The 24730-nt window shown below is 40.8% G+C and overlaps 1 protein-coding gene across 2 annotated transcripts in view; it reads right to left on the bottom strand.

Moving 5' to 3' along the window:
* The window catches only part of KAT2A (lysine acetyltransferase 2A), a 647704-nt gene that overhangs the window by 28864 nt on the left and 594110 nt on the right, over positions 1–24730 (bottom strand). For both annotated transcript variants that reach the window (XM_044054728.1, XM_044054730.1), the window contains 2 exons: positions 19117–19227; positions 9440–9583 (listed from right to left, as the gene is read on the bottom strand). In XM_044054728.1, coding sequence (XP_043910663.1) covers positions 9440–9583; positions 19117–19227 — 255 coding nt within the window. The remainder of the gene's footprint in view (positions 1–9439; positions 9584–19116; positions 19228–24730) is intronic.

Below are 24730 nucleotides of genomic sequence, written 5' to 3'. Positions count from 1 at the left end.
ACTCTCTCATAGGTATATACTAGGCTAATGACTACCAGAGCCTTTATAAGCCTAGCCATACAACCCAACCAAACTGTGTCCCTCTATATCATGCGTGTTTATTAGGAGGAGGCATGTAAGGACGTTTCTAGATGTTATGTGGGAGGTATGCTAGTTTTGGACATTACTGTCTACCTCTGTCTATCACAGGCATGGGGGAGGGCAATAACCAGGGTGAATTTCCAATTGGCCAGCATGTCTTATTTATGTCATAATCCTTGGATATAGTGGTTCTAACACTGTTCATTTTGCACATGGGCAAAAGGTTAATCAGAGCTGGATCTAAGGATGCCATGTATGCCAGGCATAGACTGCCTCTAAGTAACCTGTAGGAGAGACAGTATAGAGACAGGACTTTAAGGAAATCCATACAGGACAATGTGTTTATACCTGGGAGTCTCCTGGAAAGGAACCTTTGTAGGCATTCCAAATGTTGCATATGCTTGGTCAGATACAAGTCAACGGGGGCATTATACTCAATAACTGTTCTGATAAGGGGTGACTAAAGTGGCACTATGACTTCCTTGGACTTGGATGTCTTGCCCCTACTTATAAGTTGGGTGACACTGAAGGATTTTCTTGCTACCTTGACGATATGTTCGCCAAAAGCCAGATTACTATCAAAGTACAGTTGTGTACCTACCATCAATGTAGATGCTCGAGTGTATTCACTGTTGCAGTCATTACACTTGGGTTATCCTGCTGGCAAGCTACCTGCAGTCGGCCTGAATTCCAAAGTCTTGGTCCGGCGTCGGTTGCTGACACCTCTTCCCTGACATCAGTGCGCCAGGGGTATAAAAGATCCAGCCGACGCCATTTTCTTCAGTTTTTCTTGCCCCAGATGTCAGGTGCCCCCAAAACGGTAGGCTAAAAAACATTGCTAATAAAATCATGCACTAAAATAAACAATACCTTCATCTACAAGCAAATATACCACATAGGTTGCATAGGATAGAGAAGTACAGATAAGTCCCAGCAAAGAAAGGGGGATGGTGGGTGGATAACCTGGACTGCAACAGTGAATACACTTGAACATCTACATGTATGGTAGGTACACAACTGTACTACGTTCATCGTGTTTCACTGTTGCAGTCATTACACTTGGGTTGAATCCCAAAGCTGAGGTTGGGCGGCTGGGTCTAAATAGAATTAGGAGAGGCTATAAAGCCCTGCAAGACTGCAGTGGCAAAGCCTGCTCTGGATTTAGAGTAAAGAGGCAAGTGATAGTGCTTAGTAAAAGTGTGCACTGAAGTCCAAGTTGCAGTCTCCAAAATATCCTTGGTTGGTACTCCTCTGAGGAAGGCTCCTGGGGTGGCTGCTGTCCTGGTAGAATGTGGTCTAATGCCCTTAGGCACTGATTTACCATGCTGTGAATAGCAGGAACGAATGCAATGTCCTATCCATAGGTTCATAGGTTCATACTAGGCTATCTGCCCTAGGGCATTTATAAGCCTAGCCAGAATGTGTTTGGCTTTCGCCACCCATTTTAAATTTATTTTGCTATGCCCTTTTTCGAGGTTAGTATGCTGTGCCTCTGTCTAACAGTGACACAGAAGTGATACAAGGGGTAACCCTATGATCTCCCATCCACTCATCAAGATTCCTCTTGAAGAGAGTCAATGAGGGACTCTGCCTAACCTGGACTGGGATTTTATTCCAGAGTGAAGGGAGCCTCTGGGTTATGAATCTGTCCTTCCAGCATGTCCTATTTATTTCAGTGCTGAGGTTCAAGTCTCTCGAGCGCGTAGCTCGATGGGATTTGGATTTTCTGAGGTGCAGCATGTCCACTAATTCCGGGTTGGACATGGCTTTATACGTCAGGCACAGATTGCCTCTGAACAGGCGGTATGCCACTGAGTAGAGCTGGAGTTTCTTTAACCGGGCAGCATATGGCATCTGTTTGAGCCCTTTGATCCTCTTGATGAGGTACTTTTGGGGTCTTTCCAGTTGCTGCAGGTGTCTGGTAAGGTACATCCCAAAAGGGGCATTGTACTCAATTATGGGCCTGATGAGGGATGAGTAAAGAGGCATGATGACCTCCCCTGATCTAGATGTGAATCCCCTGATCTAGATGTGAATCCCTTCATGATTAGGTGGGCTATATAAAATGTTTTTCTAACCACTTTGGCCACATGGTTGTCAAATGAGAGATTGCTATCAACTTGGGTCCCCAGGTCCCTAATTACTTCTTCTGTACTTAATGGATTACCACCTATGTGGTAATTTGTAGGCACTTTGTTTTTGCCAAAGGGGATGACTATACACTTTTTGGCGTTTAGCTTGAGGCCATGGTTCTGGCACCAGTTGTCTGTTTCTGAGGCCCTTTTGGAGGATGCTTGTCGGCTGGAGAGTCGATTATGGTGCCCAGTTTGCAGTCATCTGCGAACTTGGTCAGCCACAGTCCTTCCATGTTGGCCTGTACCTCCGAGAAATATATACCGAACAAGAGAGGTCCCAGGACTGAGCCTTGTGGGACACCACTTGTAACTGGTTTGGAGTCTGACATGGCTCCAGCAATTCTAACCATGTGGGTTCTGTCCTTGAGCCAGTTTGCAATCCATCTAGTGACATAAAGGTTTATATTTAAGCTGGTGACCTTATCTATAATGCCCGAGTGGGGTATTGTATCGAAGGCTTTTGCGAGGTCCAGGTAGGCTGTGTGGACCACCTTCCCCTCGTCAATCACCTTGGTGACTGTTTCAAAGAAATCAACCAGGTTTAAGAGGCAGGATCTGCCCTTAACAAAGCTGAACTGGGTAGGATCCAGTGTCTGTAGGTCCCCAATATCTTTATTTATGAGGTCCATGATGATCCTTTCCATAGCTTTGCAGACCAAGCTAGTCAGGCTTATGGGGCGATAGTTTCCAGGATCCGTTGAGTCACCACCTTTATGGAGAGGGGCCACTGTTGATGTACGCCACTCTTTGGGCACATATCCTGTAGTAAGGCTGAGATTGAACAGTAGTTTTATGTTTGGGTTTAGCTCTTCTTGGAGTTCATGTAGGACGCAGCCCGGGACACCGTCTGGTCCCATTGATGCTGTGTTTTTTGCTTTGGAGAGGGTGGCTCTTACCTGAGCAACTGAGATGTCAGGGGGGCAGCACTCTGCTGGGATAGATATTTGCCCTTTTGGTGGGGAGGGGGGGAAGAAGTCTGTGCTGAACCTGTCAGCTAGGATGTTGGCAATGTCTGTGGGTTCAGTGTATTTTTTGTCATTTTTGACTAATTCTGAGCATATCTGGGAATTACCACCCAGGTTCCTAACATAACTAAAGAAAGCCTTGTGATTATTCTTAGTGTCCTGTACAATTTTTCTCTCGAAGCTGGCCTTAGACAATTTTATAAGTGCCTGTAGTTTTTTGCTAATACTGTTCAGTGATGCCTTCCCTTTTTGGGATTTTGCTCTATCATTTAGTAGCTTCCTCCTTCTATTGTATAGTTTGTTTATGGCTGGGGTCCACCAGACAGGACGTCTGCCTTTGGAGGATTGGGTCTTGGTTTTATTTGGGACTGCATGATCCACACATTCCTGAAGGTGTTCATAGAATGCGTTTATAAAGGATTCTGTGGTCTGGGCCGTATTTTCCAGAGGCCCGGGGGCTTTGAAGGATTCCACCTCGGTTTTGAGGAGTGTGAAATTTGCTTTAGAGAAGTTTTTCACTGTGGTTTTCTGGGCAGGGTGTGGGGTCGGGATGTGAATATCCAGTGAGATTAGTTTATGGTCTGATCTTACCAGTGAGGGATACACTTCTGGTCTGGAGCATAGAGTCCCCATGTTGGTGATGATCAGGTCCAGTATGTTTTCCCCTCTTGTGGGAGTGGTAAGAAGTTGTTCCATAACATTTGAGTTTATAAATTCTAGGAACCTTTGGGCTAGGGTGCTGGAGCTAGAGTAATGCTCCCAGTCTATGTTTGGGTAGTTGAAGTCGCCCAATATAATGGTGTTTGGAGAGACCTTCATATTTTCCAGTGTTCTCAGGAAGGCCGAGTGGGTTTCCTGGGTTTGGGAGGGTGGTCTGTAGCAGGCTATAAACTGGAAGGCAGTTTTACCCACTGTTAGTTGCACATGGATAATCTCTGATCCATTTCAAAATAGTCTGCTTTGAGATAGCCTTTCCTTGTGATCCTGCAGCATATGCCACTAAAAGTTGCTCAGTCTTTCTGAAAGCTTTAGTTTTGTCCAAGTAGAAGCGTAGCTGTCTGTGTACGCCCAAAGAATGCAGAAGTCTCTCCCCTTTATTCTGTGGGTTTGGGTAAAAAGTAGGCAAATGAATGGTTTGGTTAAGAGCCACACTGGACATTACTTTAGGCATAAATGTTGGGTTTGTCCTTAGAGAAACCCTGTCTGGATGGATAATAAAAGGTTCCACAGCCATTAATGCCTGTAACTCTGAGACTCTTCTTGCTGAAGTTATTGCTAGGAGCAGAGCTGTTTTCCATGATAAGAATTTCATCTCAGCTGTATTGGCTGGCTCAAAAGGAGGCAGTGTGAGTTTTTCCAAGACAAAATTGAGGTCCCATGCAGGTATTGGAGCTCTCCTTGGAGGTCTTCTGTTTTTGACCCCCCTGAGGAACTGCCTAAGCAATGGATATGAAAAAATAGGTGGGTCTGTATTGTAATGAGCTGAAATGGCAGAGGCATGGATCTTAACTGATGAGAAGGATAGGCCTTTGTACAGCATCTCAGTTAGATATTATAAAATCTGAGGAATATTTGGAACAAGCGTGTCTATTCCTTGTGCCTGGTTCCAAGCACAGAATCTCTTCCATTTTTCTGCATAAGATTTTCTGGTGCTGGGCCTCCTGGCCTCCAAATGACATCCATAACCACTTTAGAGAGAGGTGTATTCTGAATGGTTACAGTATCCGCCATGCAGCTAGATTTAGAGTTCTGAGTTGGCTGTGCAGGATCTGAATGTTTTGTTGGATCAGTAAATGAGGTAATGTCCAGGCTGGGCCTTGGGACAAGCTCCTTAGGATTGGGTACCAGTGTTGGCTTGGCCAATCCGGGGCAATCGGAATCATTTGTGGCTTCTCTTGTCTAACCTTTAGGAGTACCTTAGGGAGGAGAGGCAGTGGAGGAAAGGCATATACTGTAAGTTTGTTCCAGCTGAATGACAGAGCATCCACTTTCCATGCTTGTTTGTAATAAGTCCTTGTGCAGAATCTCTGAAGTTGGCAGTTGTGGGGGGAGGCAAAAAGATCTATGTCTGGGCATCCCCAATTTCTTGTTATCATGCTGAAGATTTGTGGATCTAGTTTCCACTTGTGAGGGTCCATGAGGTTTCTGCTTAGTTCGTCTGCCAGAGCATTTGTTTTTCCTGGCAGGAATTGTGCTTGCAGGTGTACTTGGTAAGTCAATGCTGTGTTCCACAAAATCATGGCTTGTCTGCAGAGGGGGTAGTAATGGATGCCCCCCTGCTTGTTTATGTACCACATGACTGTGGTGTTGTCCATCTTTAGCAAACTCCTATGAAGTAGGTCCTTGAAGGATGTCAGGGCATTTTGTACAGCTAGCATCTCTTTTTGATTGATGTGTAGATGCCTTTGGCATGGGGACCATGTGCCCATTTTCCTGCCATGTGGGCCCCCCAGGCATAATCTGATGCACCTGTCGTTAGTGTTTGCTTGGCTGTGGGTAAAGTGAATGGCTGTCCCTTGCTGTGGTGGCAGGCCTGTGCCCACCATCGAAACTCCTATTGTAGGCAGGGAATGAGTGAAATGAATGATTCCAGGCTGTGGCAATGTTGAGTCCAAACACTTTTTAGGTACCACTGTAGTTTCCTCATATGCAGTCTTGCATACAGAATTAGCAGAATGCAGGAGGCCATGTAGCCCAGAGCCTGCAGAATTTTTCTTGCAGATAACTGGGTCTTTGTTGCCATGTTTTCGAAGTAAGAACTCTGTTGCCTTTGTTTGCCAGGCGTGAGATAAGCCATCTGGGCAGTTGTATTTAAGCTTGCACCCTGGAATATTATCTCTTGAGAGGGTACTAGTTTTGATTTATTTTTGTTTACTGTGTACCCTAGACAAATTAGTAATCTTTTTACAAACTCCAAATGCTTTAGTAGAATGTCTTTGGCCTCTGCTTGAATAAGGCATTCGTCCAAGTAGGGATATATTTGAATTCCTCTTTGTCTGCAAAATGCCAGGCATTTTGTTAAGACCCTGGGCGCAGTAGATAAGCCAAAGGGCAGTGCAGAGAATTGGTAGTGCATTGAGCCAGCTATGATTCTGAGGTATCTTCTGCAAGACTGTCTGATTGGGACATGCAGGTATGCCTCTTTGAGGTCCAAAGTTACAAGCCAAGCCTTTTTGCCCAGCATGGGCAGAAGCTGCTGCAGAGTCAATATTTTGAATTTCGAAATGTCCAGAAAGGTATTTAGAATAGACAGGTCCAGAATCGGTCTCCATGCTTTGTCCTTTCTTAGTACTAAGAAAAGTCTTGAGTAAAATCATTGTCCCTGCTCTTGTCATGGCACTGGCTGAATATCTCTCATGTCCATGAGAGATGAAACTTGGTTTTGTGCCTCTGCCCACTGATTGTGTGGCAGGTCTGGCATATCTTTTGCCTTTGGAAGGATGTGAAAGTGGAACCTGTAGCCCTGAGAGACTACATTTAAGACCCATTTGTCCTAGGTAATCATGTGCCAATTTTGTGAAAAAAGTGCTAGCTTTCCCCCCAAGGGTGCTGCCAAAAGATAAATGCTTGGCATTGGCAGAGGGAAGTCATTGGGACTGTTTCCTATATGGCTGTGTTTTGTCTTCTCCGCTTTTGGAGGTAGAAGCAACCCACTGTCTGGGCCTGTATGAGCCCTGGGGCTGTTGTCTGCCTCTAGGGCATCATTATCTGCCTCTTTGTGGCCTGTCTGACACGGGACAGGACCAATTTTTAGAAGGCCAGTTCCTGCTAAAGCTGGGTGGCTGCACTTGTAAGAAATCCTACACTGTCTACATAGATTTAGCTTTATCCTCCATTTTAACACCTCTTCTGCCTTAACACCAAACAAAGTATCATGCTGTAATGGAGCATCCAATAATTTTGCTTTAACATGATCAGGCAGAGTCTGTTCCTTTAACCAAGCATGCCTTCTAATGACAGAGCCTGTTACAGCGGCACTGCAAGAGGCCTCCAGTGAATCATAACCACATTGCAAAGTATGTTTTCCCACTTGTTCAGCTGAATGCAATAAATCCTGCAATTCCTTGTTCTCAGCACATTCAGAAATTGTCAACATTTTCTGTTTTAACAGAGACATTAAATATTGCTGATATTTAAGCATATGAAATTGACAATTTAAAGCCCTTACAGCCAAGGTAGCAGAAGTGTAAACTTTTTTCCCCCATCTGTCCAGTGCCCTAGAATCTCTATCTGAGGGGACAGGGTTTTTTGCAGTAGCAGCCTTGACCCCTTTGGGACCCTGTGAAACAGTTTCTGGGTCAGCTGCAGGGTTTTTAGATAGACGTTTATGAGAATCTGGAACCCTGTAGTATCTGCCTGGCTTAAGAGGTGCAGGAGGTAAAGAGTCGGGAGACAGGCCGGACTCTGAAAATACATCATCTACAATGTCTAGAACAGGAGGAATAGCAAGAGGTCTGTGCTGACATGGTAAAAGAAAGTCTCGGAGCCTTTTCTTATTATCAGAATAATCTCGGCTCTCCCAGTGGAAATGCTCCCTCATGGTATGCAAGGTTTTCCCAAATGAATAATCCTCAGGAGGAGAAGCTGAAGGAATAGATTCTTCAGCATCAGAATCCTCATAGGGAGGAATAGGGTATCCCTGTTCTGAAGAGGAGTCAGAGGAAATGAAAACCTCATCAGAGGAATCATATTCAGTGTCTTGCCTAGGCCTCTTATCAGGAGGGGGATGGGAACCACTGATCAAAGTAATTAGGTCTTCGGTTTGAGCATCTGTTTCTTAGGCAAGGAAGTCTGTCCTGGAGAGTGCTGTACTTGTTTCTTTGTCTTTAAAACTGTTTTAGTCTTTGTCTTTGATGCTGAAGTTGGCTTGATATAAAGCTGTTTAGGTCTGAAAACACCCTCAGAAGCCGATGCCTGCTCAGCGGCTCCGGACCCATCTGAGGGATTAGTTTCTGAAGGCCCAATACCTTCAGTATCCAGAGGCCTAGCTGTCTCCACGTGGGAGACAGAGGCGGCCTGTGGCTCTGAGGTAGTGGGCGTCAGGGGCTGCGAAAGCATCTACCTGAGAACCAGCGACTGGCCTAGCAGAGGCTTCATCGTCAGTTTTGGACCTCGGATGCCTGTCCTTTTCTTTTTCCTTGTGCTTTTTATGAACTCCGGTCGTCGGCTGTTCCGACGACATTATGTAGTTAAACCTTTGGCCAAAGTAATGAAAAGCAAAATCGTACCAATTCTTAATAGTGCGTTAGTTAAATCTAGCACAAAACCAACAACTAGCAATGTCATGGTCAGGGCCTAGGCAAGGAATACAGTAAGAGTGAAAATCCTTATTCGGTATTTGCTTCCTACAAGAAATACAATTGTTAACTTTTTCTGACGTCAGTCTGGAGCAAGAAAAAAGTTTCCCCAATGGGGTACTTAGCTTTATAGAAGACTTTGGATCTGAAATTCAATTTCAAAAATCTCAGGGGTCGGCCGACCGGCACTTGCGAACTACTTTTGCTTCGGGCACCGTGCGGCAAGAAAGACAGAAGAAAATGGCGTCGGCTGCAACTTTTATACCGCTGGCGCACTGACGTCAGGGAAGAGGCAACAGCAACCGACGCCGGACCAAGACTTTGGAATTCAGGCTGACTGCGGGTAGCCTGCCAGCAGGATAACCCAAGTGTAATGACTGCAACAGTGAAACACGATGAACATCACATGTTCCCAGATCCCTGACTACTGGGTCAGCTCTTAGAAGTGTCTTATGAATGGAGTAATTAGCCTGGGTGGCAGTTTCCCCAAAGGCACTTTAATGCATTTCTTCGGGTTGAGATTTAATCCATGACTTTGGCTCCAGTTATTTGAATCTCGTAAGTGCCACAGTCTTGATTTCTTCTGAAACATCATCTACACTTCAGGTGCAGCAAAATAAAAAATAATCTTAAACTACGATGCTCTGAATAGATGAAAATACATTTTAGCAAGACTGACTGTGAATATAATTAAAAATTCTCACTTGTACAACCTAATCAATATCTATCATTAGTTTCATTTTATTGTTAGAAATCCAAATTCATTAAATGATTCGACTTAGAAAAAAAAATGTTATTAACCATTCAGTTGCAACAGTCATTTTAACTGGAAACTTAATTACTAGTCACAATTAATGGATCACAGTTTTTATCAGAACAAAAGTGAAGGGAATTCCTTATAAGCACATTAATCTCCCGCTTCCTCAATAAAGTAAGTTCATCATACAAAAATGCAGCACACCTCTTTCTGTTTTTTGATGATGTGAGAAAGTTCTGTGTACGGAATCCGAGGATTTAGTTCACACTCCATCAATGTCGCCCCTTCATAATCCTTAATATAGCCAAGGTACCGGCTCTTAGGAACTTTGATATCTTTTGAAAACCCCTAAATAACAAAAGGTAATTGCATTAATGCCTAAAGTTTTCCATCATGCCATTCAGTGCAATGATTTAACTTTTCAAATCTTCACACAGGAAACTTCTGTGATGCTTTAAAATGAAAATTCTATGACAAAGTTGTTTTTATGTCCTCACAAAAGTAATTACCCTTTATAAACTTTCTTTACATTTCGTACATTAGCACTATAAGTTATAACTAAGAGTGCATTACTATCATAACCACATTTAGCTAGTTACATATGATACAAAAGCTGTTGTAACATACAAGTTTAGGACAGTAGATTATTATGCTACTATACAGGATTATGATCAGGTTGATGATCATAATCAGTTTATTATGCATTCAAGACATGGATGCCAAGAAATTCACCGCAAGAGCGAAGCAGTACTGCTGGTGTCATTTATTGGTCGGCACAGACAGATAGATTTGAATGCCTAACACTATATCCGACCTTAACAATTTAAGCAGGGGTGCTCAACAATTTTTAAGGCCCGATCTTGAACCACTTTAACGCTTAGCTGATTTGTCTTTTTCTGAATTTTGGAGCATAAAACACAGCGCTCCATGCACTATAATAAATACTTGAAAAATATCTGTAAATGTTTAACACAAACAACATACATAAAAACAGACCACAGATGTTAAAAGAAAAAATGTTACAAAAAGAAAGTAAAACTAAAACTCTCCAACAAAAACATATATTTAATATCTAAAAGAAAAAATGAATGGAAAGAAAAGGCAAGGCGAGCAAAAGTTGGCAAGAAACATTCAAATGAATCAACAGAGAAATTCCCAAAAAGAATTTCCATGGAAATAGAGTTATATATTCCAACATAGAATTAACTGACCTGTTTACTAAATATTCAGGTTTCGTATGTAGACAAATATCACAGGGAACAGGATTTACAACGTTCTACCTTAAGTTTGCAAAATGACCACGGATCTACTTCAGCAGGTTAAATAAATATTTGTTTGCTACTCCTTGTGTTTATCAATCTCAGTTATCTAAACTCTCAAACACCTTAAATTATATTTCCATACAGTGCAAATGCCAGAATTAGATGTCTGCTAAAACTATACCAGTTTCTAAAGAATGTGAATGTTTATCAGGGTGCTACAAATCCATTACCAAATAATCAGTTCTAACCACAATACCAATACAGAAACCACCATATGAGATAGGCGATTCCTAAAGTAGATGTTTTTCAACATGAGTTCATAAAGGAAAAGTCAAATGACTTTTTCAAATGAGTAACTGATATTGTGATGCATGGCATCTCAATATGTGGACTCAGGAATGGCAGAGACCTCTGATATAATTACACCCACTTTTATAGGTTATCCATGCAAATCTTGAATACCTAGAGGATTCTGTAATATGCAAAGCATATGACAATTTACCAGATACTTCTGGTGATAAATCTCTTGACAGCTCACCTTGCCTTATCCTATTTGCTAGCCTCCCTAAAAATGCCTCCACCTCTTTGAATCTCTGATCATTTCTTGGAATACCTCAGCATGTCTCGGAGCATCATGAAATTGGTTACTATGAGGCAGTTATTTTGAAAATGTGCCTTCTGCTTCTTCTAAGAACTTTTTCATGTACAGTAAGAACAAAAATGACCCTGGCAAGTCACAATGCTTAAAAACAATACTGTAAGGGAGTCTTACACCGTAACCATGCTGAATTCTTACCGAGTCCCCTTCTTTCAGAAATAATGCATGCTTTGCATGTTGATCATAACAGAATTTCTCTTTCTCTCTCCTAAACTTGTTTCACATTCTCTTGCACCTGGACTAGATGCTCAGAGGTCAGCAAAACTGTACATGTAAGAATTTTAACTAACAAATCAACTAAGACACTACAAAAATGAAGAGTTGAGACTGTGACAAAATAAAACTGTTTATTTTATTTCTTTACCAAGACTTCTTCAGACTGATTCTATAAATCATTCCCATACTTTTAAATATGGTTTAACATCTTAATCATTAAATATACTTTGACACACATATAAAAATCCTTTGTACATCACGTTTTCAAAGTTTATTTTTAACACATACTTTTAACTAGTCATATTCAAATCTGAAATTTAACATATTCATTTAATTTAATTTCCCATTGCTATTCCCTGAGCTCCAGTTTATTACCTCTGTTTCCCTAGTTTTCCTCTTCAGCAACACAAATATACCATACATTCCACTTTGCAATTTTCTGCAGGTTTTTTCCCTATATAAACACGTTGTATGTTGTACATACTGTGGAATACACCACATACTCAGAAGTAAAATAACGTGGTACACCATAAGAAATAGTTGCTTCATATAAAACAAGGCCATCTGCAAAGAATATGTACATATTACACGCAAAGTATTTATGAGTATCTATACATTTATCACAGTTAATCTTTGCTAATGGATTCTCAAACACTGTTTTAAAGTTTTGCCTCTTTCGTTAATGAACCCTGGCTTATCCACAGCTACTTTAAATAGTCCTTGCTTTGCTAAGAGAATCCTCCAATTGTTGTTAATGACATTTTTCATAGTTCTACTGTCTAGAGAATGCAACAATGGCACTTCCACCCTCCATTGTTTTGCTTGACTCACTTGCTCTTTTAAGCAATTAAAATGAGAGCTGGATAACCACCTTTAAACTTGTAAAGTAAATCTGCTAACATAAGTTTGTTTCAGTACTTTAAAGTGAAGTAGCCAATTCTGAATCTACTTAAGCTAGTTTAAATGCTCTGTGATTTTTTCTTAAAGTTCTTAGTCTGTACTGCATTCCAGACATAACCAGTAGACTGTGTACAGTCAGTACAAGACATACCATGCTGAAACTCCTACAGTTCTTTAAAATTCCTGAAACACCACGCTTGTATGTTGTACTATATAATTTTCTCTCCAATACGAATTTCAAACCGTGTAAATTTAGCCTTCAGTGCACCACTGATCACACCTCTACTTGCAGCATCTGTTAATGTCATGATCTCAAGAAAGTTTGAGAGTCAACACAGACATAACCTGCACATTTCTGACAAAGATATAAATCTGTTCTAATTCATGGATGCCATGGAAATAAATAAGATATTATCACCATACCTTCTGGATTAGTGATAAGCATTGCCACACAGCACAACTCTGAATCTCTTGTTTAACTGTACAGGATTCCCTGGCCAAAATAACACCTTAGCTTCTTTGTTACACATCACAATTTACAAGCGAGACTCACATTCTTACCAATATTCCTTTCTTCATCTGACATGGCACTATCAATAAATCAGCCTTGAACCTTACTTGCATTCAACTGAGCTCTCATCTAAATGAAACAAATGGTTGTTGTAGTCAACCTCTCACAGCCATTTCTTGAAGCTTATGTATCTCAAGATCACTTTCAGTATACTGTTGAAACACTGATATTATACAACGACCCCCTATTAAATATTCAAAAACGTGCACGCTGATTGGTCAGCGTGCATGTTGTAAATCAGAGTTATAGTAATGGAAAAAGGTCCAGTCGCCCGGACTTTTTCCATTACTATAACTTTTTTTACAGCAACGGAGAAAGCAAGATCTCCGTTGCTTCACACTGTCTCTCTATGTTAAACGAGTTTAACATAGCGAGACAGCTTTAAAAAAGCAACAGAGATTCTCCGTTGCTTTTCTTAAAGCTGTCTCGCTATATTAAATTCATTTAACATAGCGAGACGGTTTTTAAAAAAGCAACGGAGACCTTGCTTTCTCCGTTGATTTTTTCAAACCTGTCTCGCTATGTTAAACGGGTTTAACATAGCCAGACAGCTTTAAAAAAGCAATGGATATTCTCCATTGCTTTTTTTAAAGCTGTTTCGCTATGTTAAACTCATTTAACATAGCAAAACAGTTTTGAGATCTTGCTTTCTCCGTTGTTTTTCAAAATTTGTCTGCTGTGTTAAATGGGTTTAACATAGTGAGACAGCTTTAAAAAAGCAACGGATATTCTCAGTTACTTTTATTAAAGCTGTCTCACTATGTTAAACCCATTTAACATAGCGAAACAGTTTTTAAAAAGCAATGGAGATCCTGCTTTCTCCGTTGCTTTTACCCACAGCTCTGATGTACTGTGTAGGCATGCGCAGTACATCAGAACTGCCGCAGAATACCAGACAACTGCGGAAGGGCAGCAAGAAGGCATTATACAATGCCATTATTTAAGAAAAGTAATTATTTTTTTTCTTAAATAATGTCATTGTATAATAGCAATAACCCACTTCTGGGTGTGAGTAATGCTGGATTTACCCATGGTTGGCTTTGTTTGACCACTCGGGCTTCGTCCTCGTGACCAAACCACACCAACCGTGGGTAAATCCAGCATTATCCACACCCAGGCGTGGGTTATTGCTATAATCTTACCTGGTAAAGAAAAATGACTCAGCATACTAATTATGTGCATCTCTTCTTCTGGCTCACAATTCATAACTCTGTTATACCTTCTATAACTACAACAGTCTTCTTATACAGGCATTGCCTTTTGAAACAACTTCTCAAATGTATTCTGCAAATGTTTATGGTTATTTTGTTCACCACTACTATAATAAACTCATGGAACTTCTCATAACAGTGTTCTAGAGCTAGCAATTATTTTTCTGAGTACATCCTTGCTCAATGAAGTCTTTGGACTCAAAGTTTATCTTCTAGCTAAATCACAATGTCATTCTGCCTTGCATCTTGAAATTTGAAACATATTCACATCAAACATTTCAGAATGGGCTCTTCTGTCATTAATTGTTTAAGAAATTTACATCTCTTTCTTGCATTGTACTACAATACCTTGCTGCATTTCTTTATAACATACTTTCTCCTGAGATATTCCAGTAAACCTTGAAAAAAATGTGTCATTCTATGAAATCTCATATGAACTTATCTTCAGCCAGAAACATGCATCACTTCTCTAAATCCTGTCATCTAGTTTCACGCCCCTTGAAGTTAAAACTTGACCCCATATAATTCAGATTTGCAACTCTTAATCTTGCACTTATTTTGCTTATCTTGAGGTTGCCTTGGTAATTTAATCTATTATGTTCTGCTCTGGTGCATCACCCCTTAAAACAGCACAGTAGGAAGTTTTCTTATCAAGCTTAAATCAAAATCTCTAGCTAGCATCTAATACAATAAAACATGCAACTTCTGGCATGGCTGAAACATCTTCAATTTTATGAAGTACAGAGTCCTCCATCTTTATAGCTACAATACATTACCACAAACATTTTCTGACTTTACAACAGTTACACTGCAGATGATCATTGCAGTGAATTTTAATTTTGGTTCTTAAACATGGAAATGCGGTTAGTTCTGCTCAATGCCTTATATAGCCTACTTCTCAAAGCAACTACTCTTTCTTTGAAGTATGTACTACTGATAACTCTGCAGCCTCCATCTTATCCAATATCTGAAGGGCTGTTACCATAACTTAAACTACCCAATCCTGACTTAAAAAAAAAAACTCTGTAAATGGCAACTGTAAAACCCCATCCACCTACCCGGCCAGATTTCAGGCTATAAAAATAAACAAATGGCTTTTCTGTCTATTAATCTGATAAATTCTAGAAGCTAAAAAAAATGCTTATTTTACAAAAAAAAAAAAAAAAAAAATAGAAGTTAAACAATGGAACTTCACTTTTCTGTTAATTCTGAGCTGATCTTAAAAAGATGGAAACCTAAGGCTGAACAATTTTAGAAGAAATCTATAAAAAGACAAAAATGGCATTTATGTGCATATAGCATTATCAACTCTGTCCTTAAATAATTAGTCCTGTTGCCAGTTCACTCAGATAGATGGCCATATCCAACGGTTCCTTTATCAACCAGTTCTACTTTCACCTCTTTTGTCTTCATCCTCAGATTTCTGTCTATGGCTCTTCTCACTCTTCCTCATCTCCCCTTTGCCAGTATGGCACCTTCCATTCCTTTCTCTAAGGAAAAGCAAGGCAAAGTATTTATTCAGTATATATGCCCCCCCCACCATTTCCATAACTGTCCCATCTTGAATCAGCTTTGTCAGTCCATTCCTCCCTTCTGCTACGCACCTAAAAAATACAGCTCCCACACCTGTCTCCTTCTGTCACGTTCCTTCTGCACTGACCCTCTGTTACTTTCCTGCCTGCCTCACAGTACAGTGCCTCCTCTGTCCTCCCACCCCTCTTCCCTTTTACATTTTGTCTTCTAAACTGCTAGCCACCTCACTTTCTTACACAGCTGTATTCATATTCTCCTCTTCACTGTTTTTTCTTCCTCCTCCTGCCTTTCCCATAGTCGTTTGTACTCCTTCCGTGACCCTTTCTCACATCCTGTTTACCTCTCAGTTGGCTCCTGCATCACTAACTTTACCTCTGGCCCTCTCCATCAGCTCAACATAATCCACTCTCAAAATTCCACATCATCTTCTTTTCCTCTGGATTCTTACCCTCCCCCTCTTTGAACCACAGTGACAACCAGTGATGGCTAACAGTGTCACTGGCACATCACTGACCTCCTACCCTACGGTCCAAAAACTCTGTTTACCTCAAACTCTCTTTCTTTCCAGCTGGTAGATTACCCTATCCCAGTCGACTCTTGGTAAAGTCAGAACCCCACAAACAAACATGTTCCTCTCCAGCCTTACTCTTTTATTCTTTCTAGATGTTTCATCCTTCTACAAATTGACTACATACGTATTTGCTGAAACCATAAGATCCAAGTATGGAGAAAGTACCAAACTATGAAGAAATCAAGCCTGAGGTGACAACTTTGCTCGGATTACCAGAAGTATTTCAGAAAGGAACAGAAATGGAAATCAAAAACAGAAACGGACAAAAATCAGGTGGCAAAAGAAAGTGATAAAAACAGAAAGACTACAAAGAGAATGACCAAAAGAAAAGGGGGAAAAATGGAAAGCCCACACCTGTGCTGAGAAGTATACAGAACTTCTGTAACAATCATGTTGATCAAGACTTGACATATGAATGGCTAAACCAGAGTTTAAAATAAAAAGGTGAAAGGTTAACAGGCAGTGGACTACGTAAACATTTGTGGAATGTCTACATAAAATGTAAGAGATGCAGACAAATGCAGGTTCTGTAGCACAAAACTAGAAGATGATGAACATCTCATTGCTGGATGTGATACACTCATGACTGAGGGTTTGGTATTGCGGACTGTGTAAACATGACAACATACAGGGAGCTGAGAAGCACTGGTAACATGAGCCACAAAAAAACTACTGAAAATGAAGTTCTGATCACACAGCTGAGCAGTAACATGTAAGATGCCATGTGGAGTTACCTAAATCTGTTCCACATCATCATGTCAGTGAGGCCTGTAAAGCTGAAAGGCATGCAGCAAATGAAAATTTAAAAAAAGAGCAACTTTCTCTACAGATACTCCTTGTTTACTAGTAGACAACGTGATTGCTTAAACATCATTATAAAGTACCTTCCGAAAAAAATAAGCAGAAATACAGTGCGAAAAAATATATCCACAACCAAACCAAACAAATTCGCACTCTGGTGAAACTTCCCGACATTCGAAATGTCTGAATGTACAAAAAAATGGCTCTTATTAAGCCTCCTTATGTAGTATATCACTATACCAATTCGACATGTGTACTCAGGAAAATAAAATGAAGGCATTTTATTTAACCAAATAAGTAAAAACACTCAAGCAAGCAAATTAACACAATTTTAATCAGCATTTTCATCCTTCCACTAGGACCTCTTCAGAAATAATAACACTCGCGCATCCCTTTTAAAGAACCTTTCACATCTTCATCATTTCCTGCCATAATCTAATTTCCTATCTAACAAATCAAGAAATGTAACCAATTAATAATAACAAAACTGATATTATATAATTATATTATATTCAATTCCTTATTACCAATACCACAAAATACAAAGATATATATATATATATATATATATATATATATATATATATATATATATATAAACATATATATATACACATACACACACATAACATTTTTCAAAAACAAAAAAATCCTAACAAAAATACTAGCCTAGAAAATTAATATGTACACACATTTACCCTGCTAATTATGAATAGTCTAAAAATTCATTAACTATTTGCAACATACAAACGGGGATGCAAAAGCTCTAAATGTTATAAGACACTAAATCTATATAAATAAATAGTAAACTTGTATAACACACCATTTATAAAATAGGCTTTTCAGACATACTGTGGACATCATGTGTTTTTATCCTTTACTGCACATTTTCTTTTGGTTTCTTGAATGTGGCATGCTAAATGTATGCACCAGTACATGTGGTGTCTTCTGCCATGCTTGCTTTTCTATCTTTTGATATTCTTTGAGATGGGACTTTTTTAACAGTGCAACTTAATGATCTCAATGTTTTGCTAGTTGAAGTAATGGCACATTGCTAATGTAATACAGACCTATATGCTAGTCTTATCTATCCATTGTAATCTGAGGTACTTGCTATATTGTAAAATCTTAATATGGTTGTCCTAACAGACTGCTAACAGCTGTCTGAAGTCTAGAGGACTCCTGGACCTTCCTCAGACACAGAGGAGCAAGCTATGCTATACCTGGTGTAGACACTGGCGCCGGAGTTCTTAGCCACAGTCTACCTCACCATGTTACAGCCAGGTAACTCATCTGAGCCAACTGGTCATTGGACAGTTCCAGCTGATCAGCCAGGACAGAGACGATGTTTAAACTTAGAGACCCCCCCCTCCAGTACTGGAATTCAAGGATGTCCCTCACTCAAGCCCTTCAATGTCCATCAAAGCAGGGGATTAAGATGAGGCCAAATAGCACAACATATGAGGACCAGGAAGCTACTGCATATAAGGACTTACCTATAAGAGGTGAGACCTTTGTCTTGCCTTATAATGGACTCTGGTGAAGTCCTGGAGCTTCTCAAGGGACCTGCTTGCCACTGCCTGCACTAAGCACTTTCAACCACTGGCATACACCAGCTATCATGCTAGCAAACTAGACAAGCAGTTTGGCTCTTCTACATCTACTGGAGACTGACCTGAATTGCTATCATTTACAGCAGTGCTTTCCATGATCTCCCTCATCCCATAAAAAGTTGAAACTATACCAGTGTAAGTCTTGGAACACTGTTTGATGACTGGATTAACACTTATTAGGTTATGATGCTTCGGGCATCAAATGTGGAAGCTTTCTGAGATAAACATCAAGCAGTGAGATTCAAACTATGCAAATGGCAGAAAAGATCTAGGGGAGGGGCTTGAAGGCTAGATGGACCCTTCCTAATGGGCTCATTATTACACTGAAATGTATACTGGTATAGGGGCTCTTGCTCTGAGAAAAAAAATACCAAACTGGAACATAAGAGAGGGAATGAACCCAACAGCAGACCAATTTAAAGCGGGCTCATAATGCTATATCTAAATCTTGCCACTTAAACAAAAAAAGCAAACAAACTAGTGCAGCTAACAAAAATCTTAATTTTCTGATCAGCCCAGTACTGTAGATGAGAGGATTTGATTACCTGCTTTTTGAAGTAGCCAATGGCATACTCATCTGCATAGGTCAGGAAGTATAGGATGTTGTGCTTTATGTGGTATTCCTTCAGGTGGTTCATCAGGTGAGTTCCATAACCCTAAGGGAGACAGTCAAGCAGAAAACAATTACTTCATGCCTGCACATTTAACAAACACCGAGTAAATAATGACATCAAACAGTGGATAGAAATAAATTTGTTAATACATTCAAATCTTTTGAGACAGGTTCGTATATCACATTTCTTGAGTTAAAACCAAAGTACATGAAGACAATGACTATCTGCACTTCTTACAGTTTACAAACAAATAAAAATAAGCGTGTAATGAATGACAGTAAACAGCAGCTGAGAGAGTCAAGTTAGCAAGTCAGGACTCCTTCTCTAATGGTTTCTTTTTGAATTCAACCCCCCCAACCAAAAAAAAAAATCTATTTTTGTTATTCTGAAACTATATAGCAAAAAGTTTCCTTTGTTCTTTTCCCAAATCACTGTTGGGATTTCACATTACCAGACACTTCAACAAAACACAACTGCACTACCTTATCTTTAAGATACTCTAGTAGGATTTTTCAGACCTAGCATGAAAAATGTGACTTGTAGTACCAGCACTAAACATGTCAGATGCATTCTTATTTTTCTCAGGTCCTATTAAAGTGTTAATTCTCCCCATCAGCATTTTCCTGTCAAAAGAATCCGTGTCTGCGAGGGCAATGTGAACATAGTGCTGGCACAATTTTGATACCACAAGCATAAGCAAGCCCAGCCCTCTGATGCCACCATTTTGCCCCAACCAACAGTGGATACACTTCCTGCAAATCTCAGGCGTTAATAGTAAAATTCAAAACCTACACTACTAGCAAGTAATGTGCAATTACATACTTGCCAGATAAACAAGGAACTGTAATAGCAGAGGCTAGATGGACAGATTGCCCCTGCAATGGAGATTTTGGGAGGGTACTGGTCAGCCATCAAGGCGGACTCTTGAAATGACATATAATTGACCTGTTTTTAAAGTGATCATGTTCTGAATCATTTCTATTTTACAGTTAACTTCACTCAAAGTTATACTCCTCATGTTAAAGCTACAATAAATAAATTTAAAAAGTTATAAAGACATGCGTCTGCTCCGCTAAAAATTGGCTTTGTTCCAAGTCAGACTTTCCCAGTAAACAAATGTTAAATAAAATAAATAAAATAAAAAATACAAGTGATTTTGTAAATCAATCAATAAATAAATAAATAAATAATGGAAATTGTAGTGTGCTTTCATTTTTTTAAGCTTTACTGTTTTCTCAAGTTCTCTATAACCATACCCACAAATAATGTCATGTTAGGTGACAGGCAGTGATTAAGTCATAAAGCATTATGGGTAATCAAAACAACTTACTTTGTTACAAGAACTGTGAAAGCATAACGTAAATAATCACCTTAACAAGTGCTGATTTTCAGAGTAAAGTGTTCCACCTCCAATATCTAGTTGATAACTTGTCTTGTCTTCCTGCAAGGACAAGTACTTGTCTTGTCTTCCTGCAAAGACAAGTTATCTAGTTGATAACTTACCTTTGCGGGATGTAAGAAACTCCTGTTGATGAATTCAGCATAGAAATACAGTAGTTTAATTTATTAGTTTAAGAAGTGAAACATTGTTGGTTCAGTCTTTGATGATGTTATGACAGGGGTTTAGAGCTTAGGGTTGCCACCTTTCCTTGTGGCAAAAGTGGCCCAAGGTCATCACACCTCTAGCACCTCCCATAATACTACCCATCTCTTACCACCCCCCGCTTTCCACCCATTTTGTGATGTTCCTTTTGAAATCCAATTTGTCTGCCATTTACGTTTTTTCTGTAAAGAAGCTTAGTAAATCTAGAGATTTAACAAACTTTGATAGCCTGTTTTCTTTTTTTAAACAGAATACCGGAGTATGTACAGTGTTTTCTGGACTACCAGACAATTGGTTTGATTTTTGGATGTTGTTGTATCTTTCGGCTTTTCCCGGTTAGGGGTCGCCACAGCGGAACTCCGGTCTGTTAATGATTGGCAGTAGATTTTTATGTACCGACTTGCCAGGCCTGACGCACAACCTTCAACGAAGGTACGCCCATTCACGCATGTCTCCACACAGAAGACGCTTTAGCAGAGAATCGAACAGGACAACGTCTTACTGTAAGGCGACAACGCTACCGCAGCACCACCACCGCAGCTATTGATTTTTGGATAGTCCAGGGGAAAAAAACAGATAGCTGGCAACACTATTAGAGCTCCAAGAAAAATGTCAGGGGGTTGAAATTCAGCAATAAATGCAAAAGCAACCATTTTTCCATCAAAATCTGCATGATTTTATATTGCATATGGTAAAACAGGTTATGTCCAACTCCAAAGCTTTGTTGTCTAAAATTGCTTCAAAATATGGCCAATATACTTTAAAGTACCAGCTGATCTATGAGGTGATTTTCCTCAGGATGAAGAATCCCAAACGGTAAATCACCTGGGTAGAAAAAGCAGCACTTTAGATCAAAGGCCAGTGTTAAAAAGTCCAAGTCCTGCAATACAGACATATTAAGGGATGCCCAACTACTAAGAATGCTATCAAGATGGTAACACCTGATGGTGTGCCACACAGAGCAACTAATCAAACCAAGAATGGTCCAATAGTGATACCTTTACAGCAAAGCAATGAAAACAGCCACATCCCTAGCAGAGTGATTTTTGACTGCAGCATTATCCAGCATTTAGTCACAGACAGTAAGAGATGATACAGCTGGCAATCTCCTGAAATTTGTTTGTTTGGTAAATGTAATCCCCTCCCCACCTGAAGCAAGAGACAAAGTACAGTTGTGTACACTTACCATAAATGTAGATGTTCGAGTGTACTCACTGTTGCAGTCATCACACTTGGGTTATCTGCCTGCAGGTAGCCCTCAGTCGGTCCAAATACCAGAGTCTTGGGATTTCTGCGTCGGATGATTAGGGAAGAAGGTTGGCAAATGGATGGATTGGTTTAGAGTCACACTGGATACCACCTTAAGCATAAAGGAAGGGTTAGTCCTGATGGAAACCCTGTCAGCATGGAAACTAATGAAGGGTTCCACAGCCATTAGTGCCTGTAACTCAAGACACTTTTCTTGCTGAAGTAATGACTAGAAGCAAGGCTGTTTCCCAAGAGAGGAATTTTAACTCTGCTGAAGCAGCAGGTTCAAAAGGGGGAAGCGTGAGCTTTTCCAGTACAAAGTTAAGGTCCCAGGCAGGGGTGGGAGCTCTCCTAGGGGGCCTTAAATTGTTAGCCCTTCTCAGGAACTGTTTGATGAGAGGGTAAGAAAAGAGAGGTGGCTCAGTATTATAATGAGCTGAGATGGCAGAGGCATGAATCTTAATGGAGGAGGAGGATAGGCCTCTGTGGAGCAGCTCTGCTAGGTAATCAAGGATTTGAGGTAAGGAGGGCACAGCTGTGTCCTTTCCTTGAGACTGATTACAAGAACAATATCTTTTCCACTTTTCAGCATAGGATTTCCTAGTACTAGGCTTTCTGGCCTCAAGGATGACATCCAGCACTCGCTTGCTGAGGGTTACTCGTGGTGTATTCAAGGGATAAGCCAGGCTGCAAGGTTTAGGGTTTGCAACTGTGGATGCAAAATATGTCCCTCCTGCTGAGAAAGCAGGGAAGGTGTGAGATGTTGGTGCCAGGGTGGCACTGCTGTCAGACTGCGCAGGAATAGGTACCAGTGCTGGCGTGACCAGTCTGAGGCAATAAGGATTGCCCACGGCCTGTCCTGTTTGATCTTGAGTAGTACTTTTGAGAAGAGGGTCAGAGGGGGAAAGGCATATATTGAGAGGTTTTCCCATGTGAAGGATAGGGCATCCACCTTCAAGGCCCTGCTGTGAGGGTTCCTGGTGCAGAATTTGCTCAATTGGTGGTTCTTGGGGGAAGCAAAGAGGTCCACCTCTGGTGTCCCCCACCTCTGGATTAGAAGTTTGAATTAGTTGGACTCCAATTTCAACTCGTGTGGGTCCAGTAGACTTCTGCTTAAGTCATCTGTCAGTGAATTTTGTTTGCCTGACAGGAAATGAGCTTGTAAGTGCACTTGGTTGTTCAAAGCTGTGTTCCACAAGGCCATGGCTAACCTGCAGAGTGGGTAAGAATGGGTTCCCCCTACTTGTTTATGTACCACATGACTGTGGTGTTGTCTGTCTTTATCAGGAGCTGTCCTGGAAGGATTAGGTATTTGAAAGCTGTCAGACCATTCTGTACAGCTAGCATATCTTTTTGATTGATATGCAGGAGAATTTGTCATGGGCTCAATTTGCCTTGAATGCATTTGCCTGCCATGTGAGCCCCCCATGCCCAGTTTGATGCGTCTGTTGTCAGGCTTTGGGCGGTGAGGGGTTGTGTGAAAGGCAGTCCCTTGTGGTTGCATGCTTCTCCCCACCAAAGGAACTGTGCCCTTAGACAAGGTATGACATGAATCACTGTTTCCAGGTCCTGAGAATGTTGACACCAGAGACTTTTTAAGTACCATTGAAGTTTCCTCGTATGCAGTCTTGCATATGGAATTAGCAGAATGCATGAGGCCATGAACCCTAGGTCTTGCAGTATTTTCCTTGCAAATAGCTGGGTTTTGGTGGCCATTAGTTTGAAGTAGTTTGTCAAATAGACCTGTTTTTCTGGAATGAGGAATGCCATCTGGGAAGTGTGTTCAAGCTTGCTCCCAGGAATACAATTTTTTGACTGGCGACCAGTTGTGATTTCTCTTCGTTTATGGTGTACCCCAGTGAAGTTAGGAGTCTTTTTACAAATGCCAGCTACTGAAGCAGCAATTCGTGACTGTCCGCCTGAATCAGGCAATCGTCCAAGTATGGGTAAATTTGAATATTTCTCTGCCTGCAGTATACAATGGCTGGAGCCAGGCACTTTGTGAATACTCTGGGCGCAGTAGATAAGCCTAAGGGAAGTGCAGAGAACTGATAGTGTATAGAGCCTTCCCTGAAACATAGATATTTTCTGCAAGACTCCCTTATGGAGATGTGCAGATAAGCTTCTTTTAAGTCTAGGGTGACTAACCAGGCATCCTTGGCTAGCATTGGGAGAAGCTGCTGCAGTGTAAGCATTTTGAATTTTGGGACCACCAGAAAGGTGTTGAGAATTGATAGATCCAGGATAGGGAGCCAAGAGCCCTCTTTTCTGGGCACCAGAAACAATCTGGAGTAGAAACCCTGTCCCCTTTGTTCTACTGGAACAGGTTGAATAGCCCTGATATTGAGAAGGGAAAGTACTTGCTTTTGAGCCTCTGCCCACTGGTTTGGAGGAAGGTTTGGCAACCCGCTTCGGGTTGGCAGTGAATGGAAGTAGAACCTGTATCCCTGGGATACAATGTTTAGAACCCATCAGTCCTGAGTGATGGACATCCAGTTTTTAGCATGAAAGGCAAGTTTTCCTCCTAGGGGCGCAAGTAATTGGGTATGGCTGGGAAGGATAATTGAAAAGTCATTGTGAACTTTTTCCATATGGGGGTGGCTTACCACTCCCTGTTTTAGAGGTGGGAGCACTCCATTGTTTAGATCTCTGCATACCTAAGACTGCAGTCTTGGTGGTCTGTTTTCCCTAGGT

This window comes from Protopterus annectens, chromosome 13.part0 (genome assembly GCF_019279795.1).
Source record: "Protopterus annectens isolate FY-2018-M chromosome 13.part0, PAN1.0, whole genome shotgun sequence".
NCBI lineage: Eukaryota > Metazoa > Chordata > Ceratodontiformes > Protopteridae > Protopterus > Protopterus annectens.
This window is presented reverse-complemented; position numbering and strand designations above follow the sequence as displayed.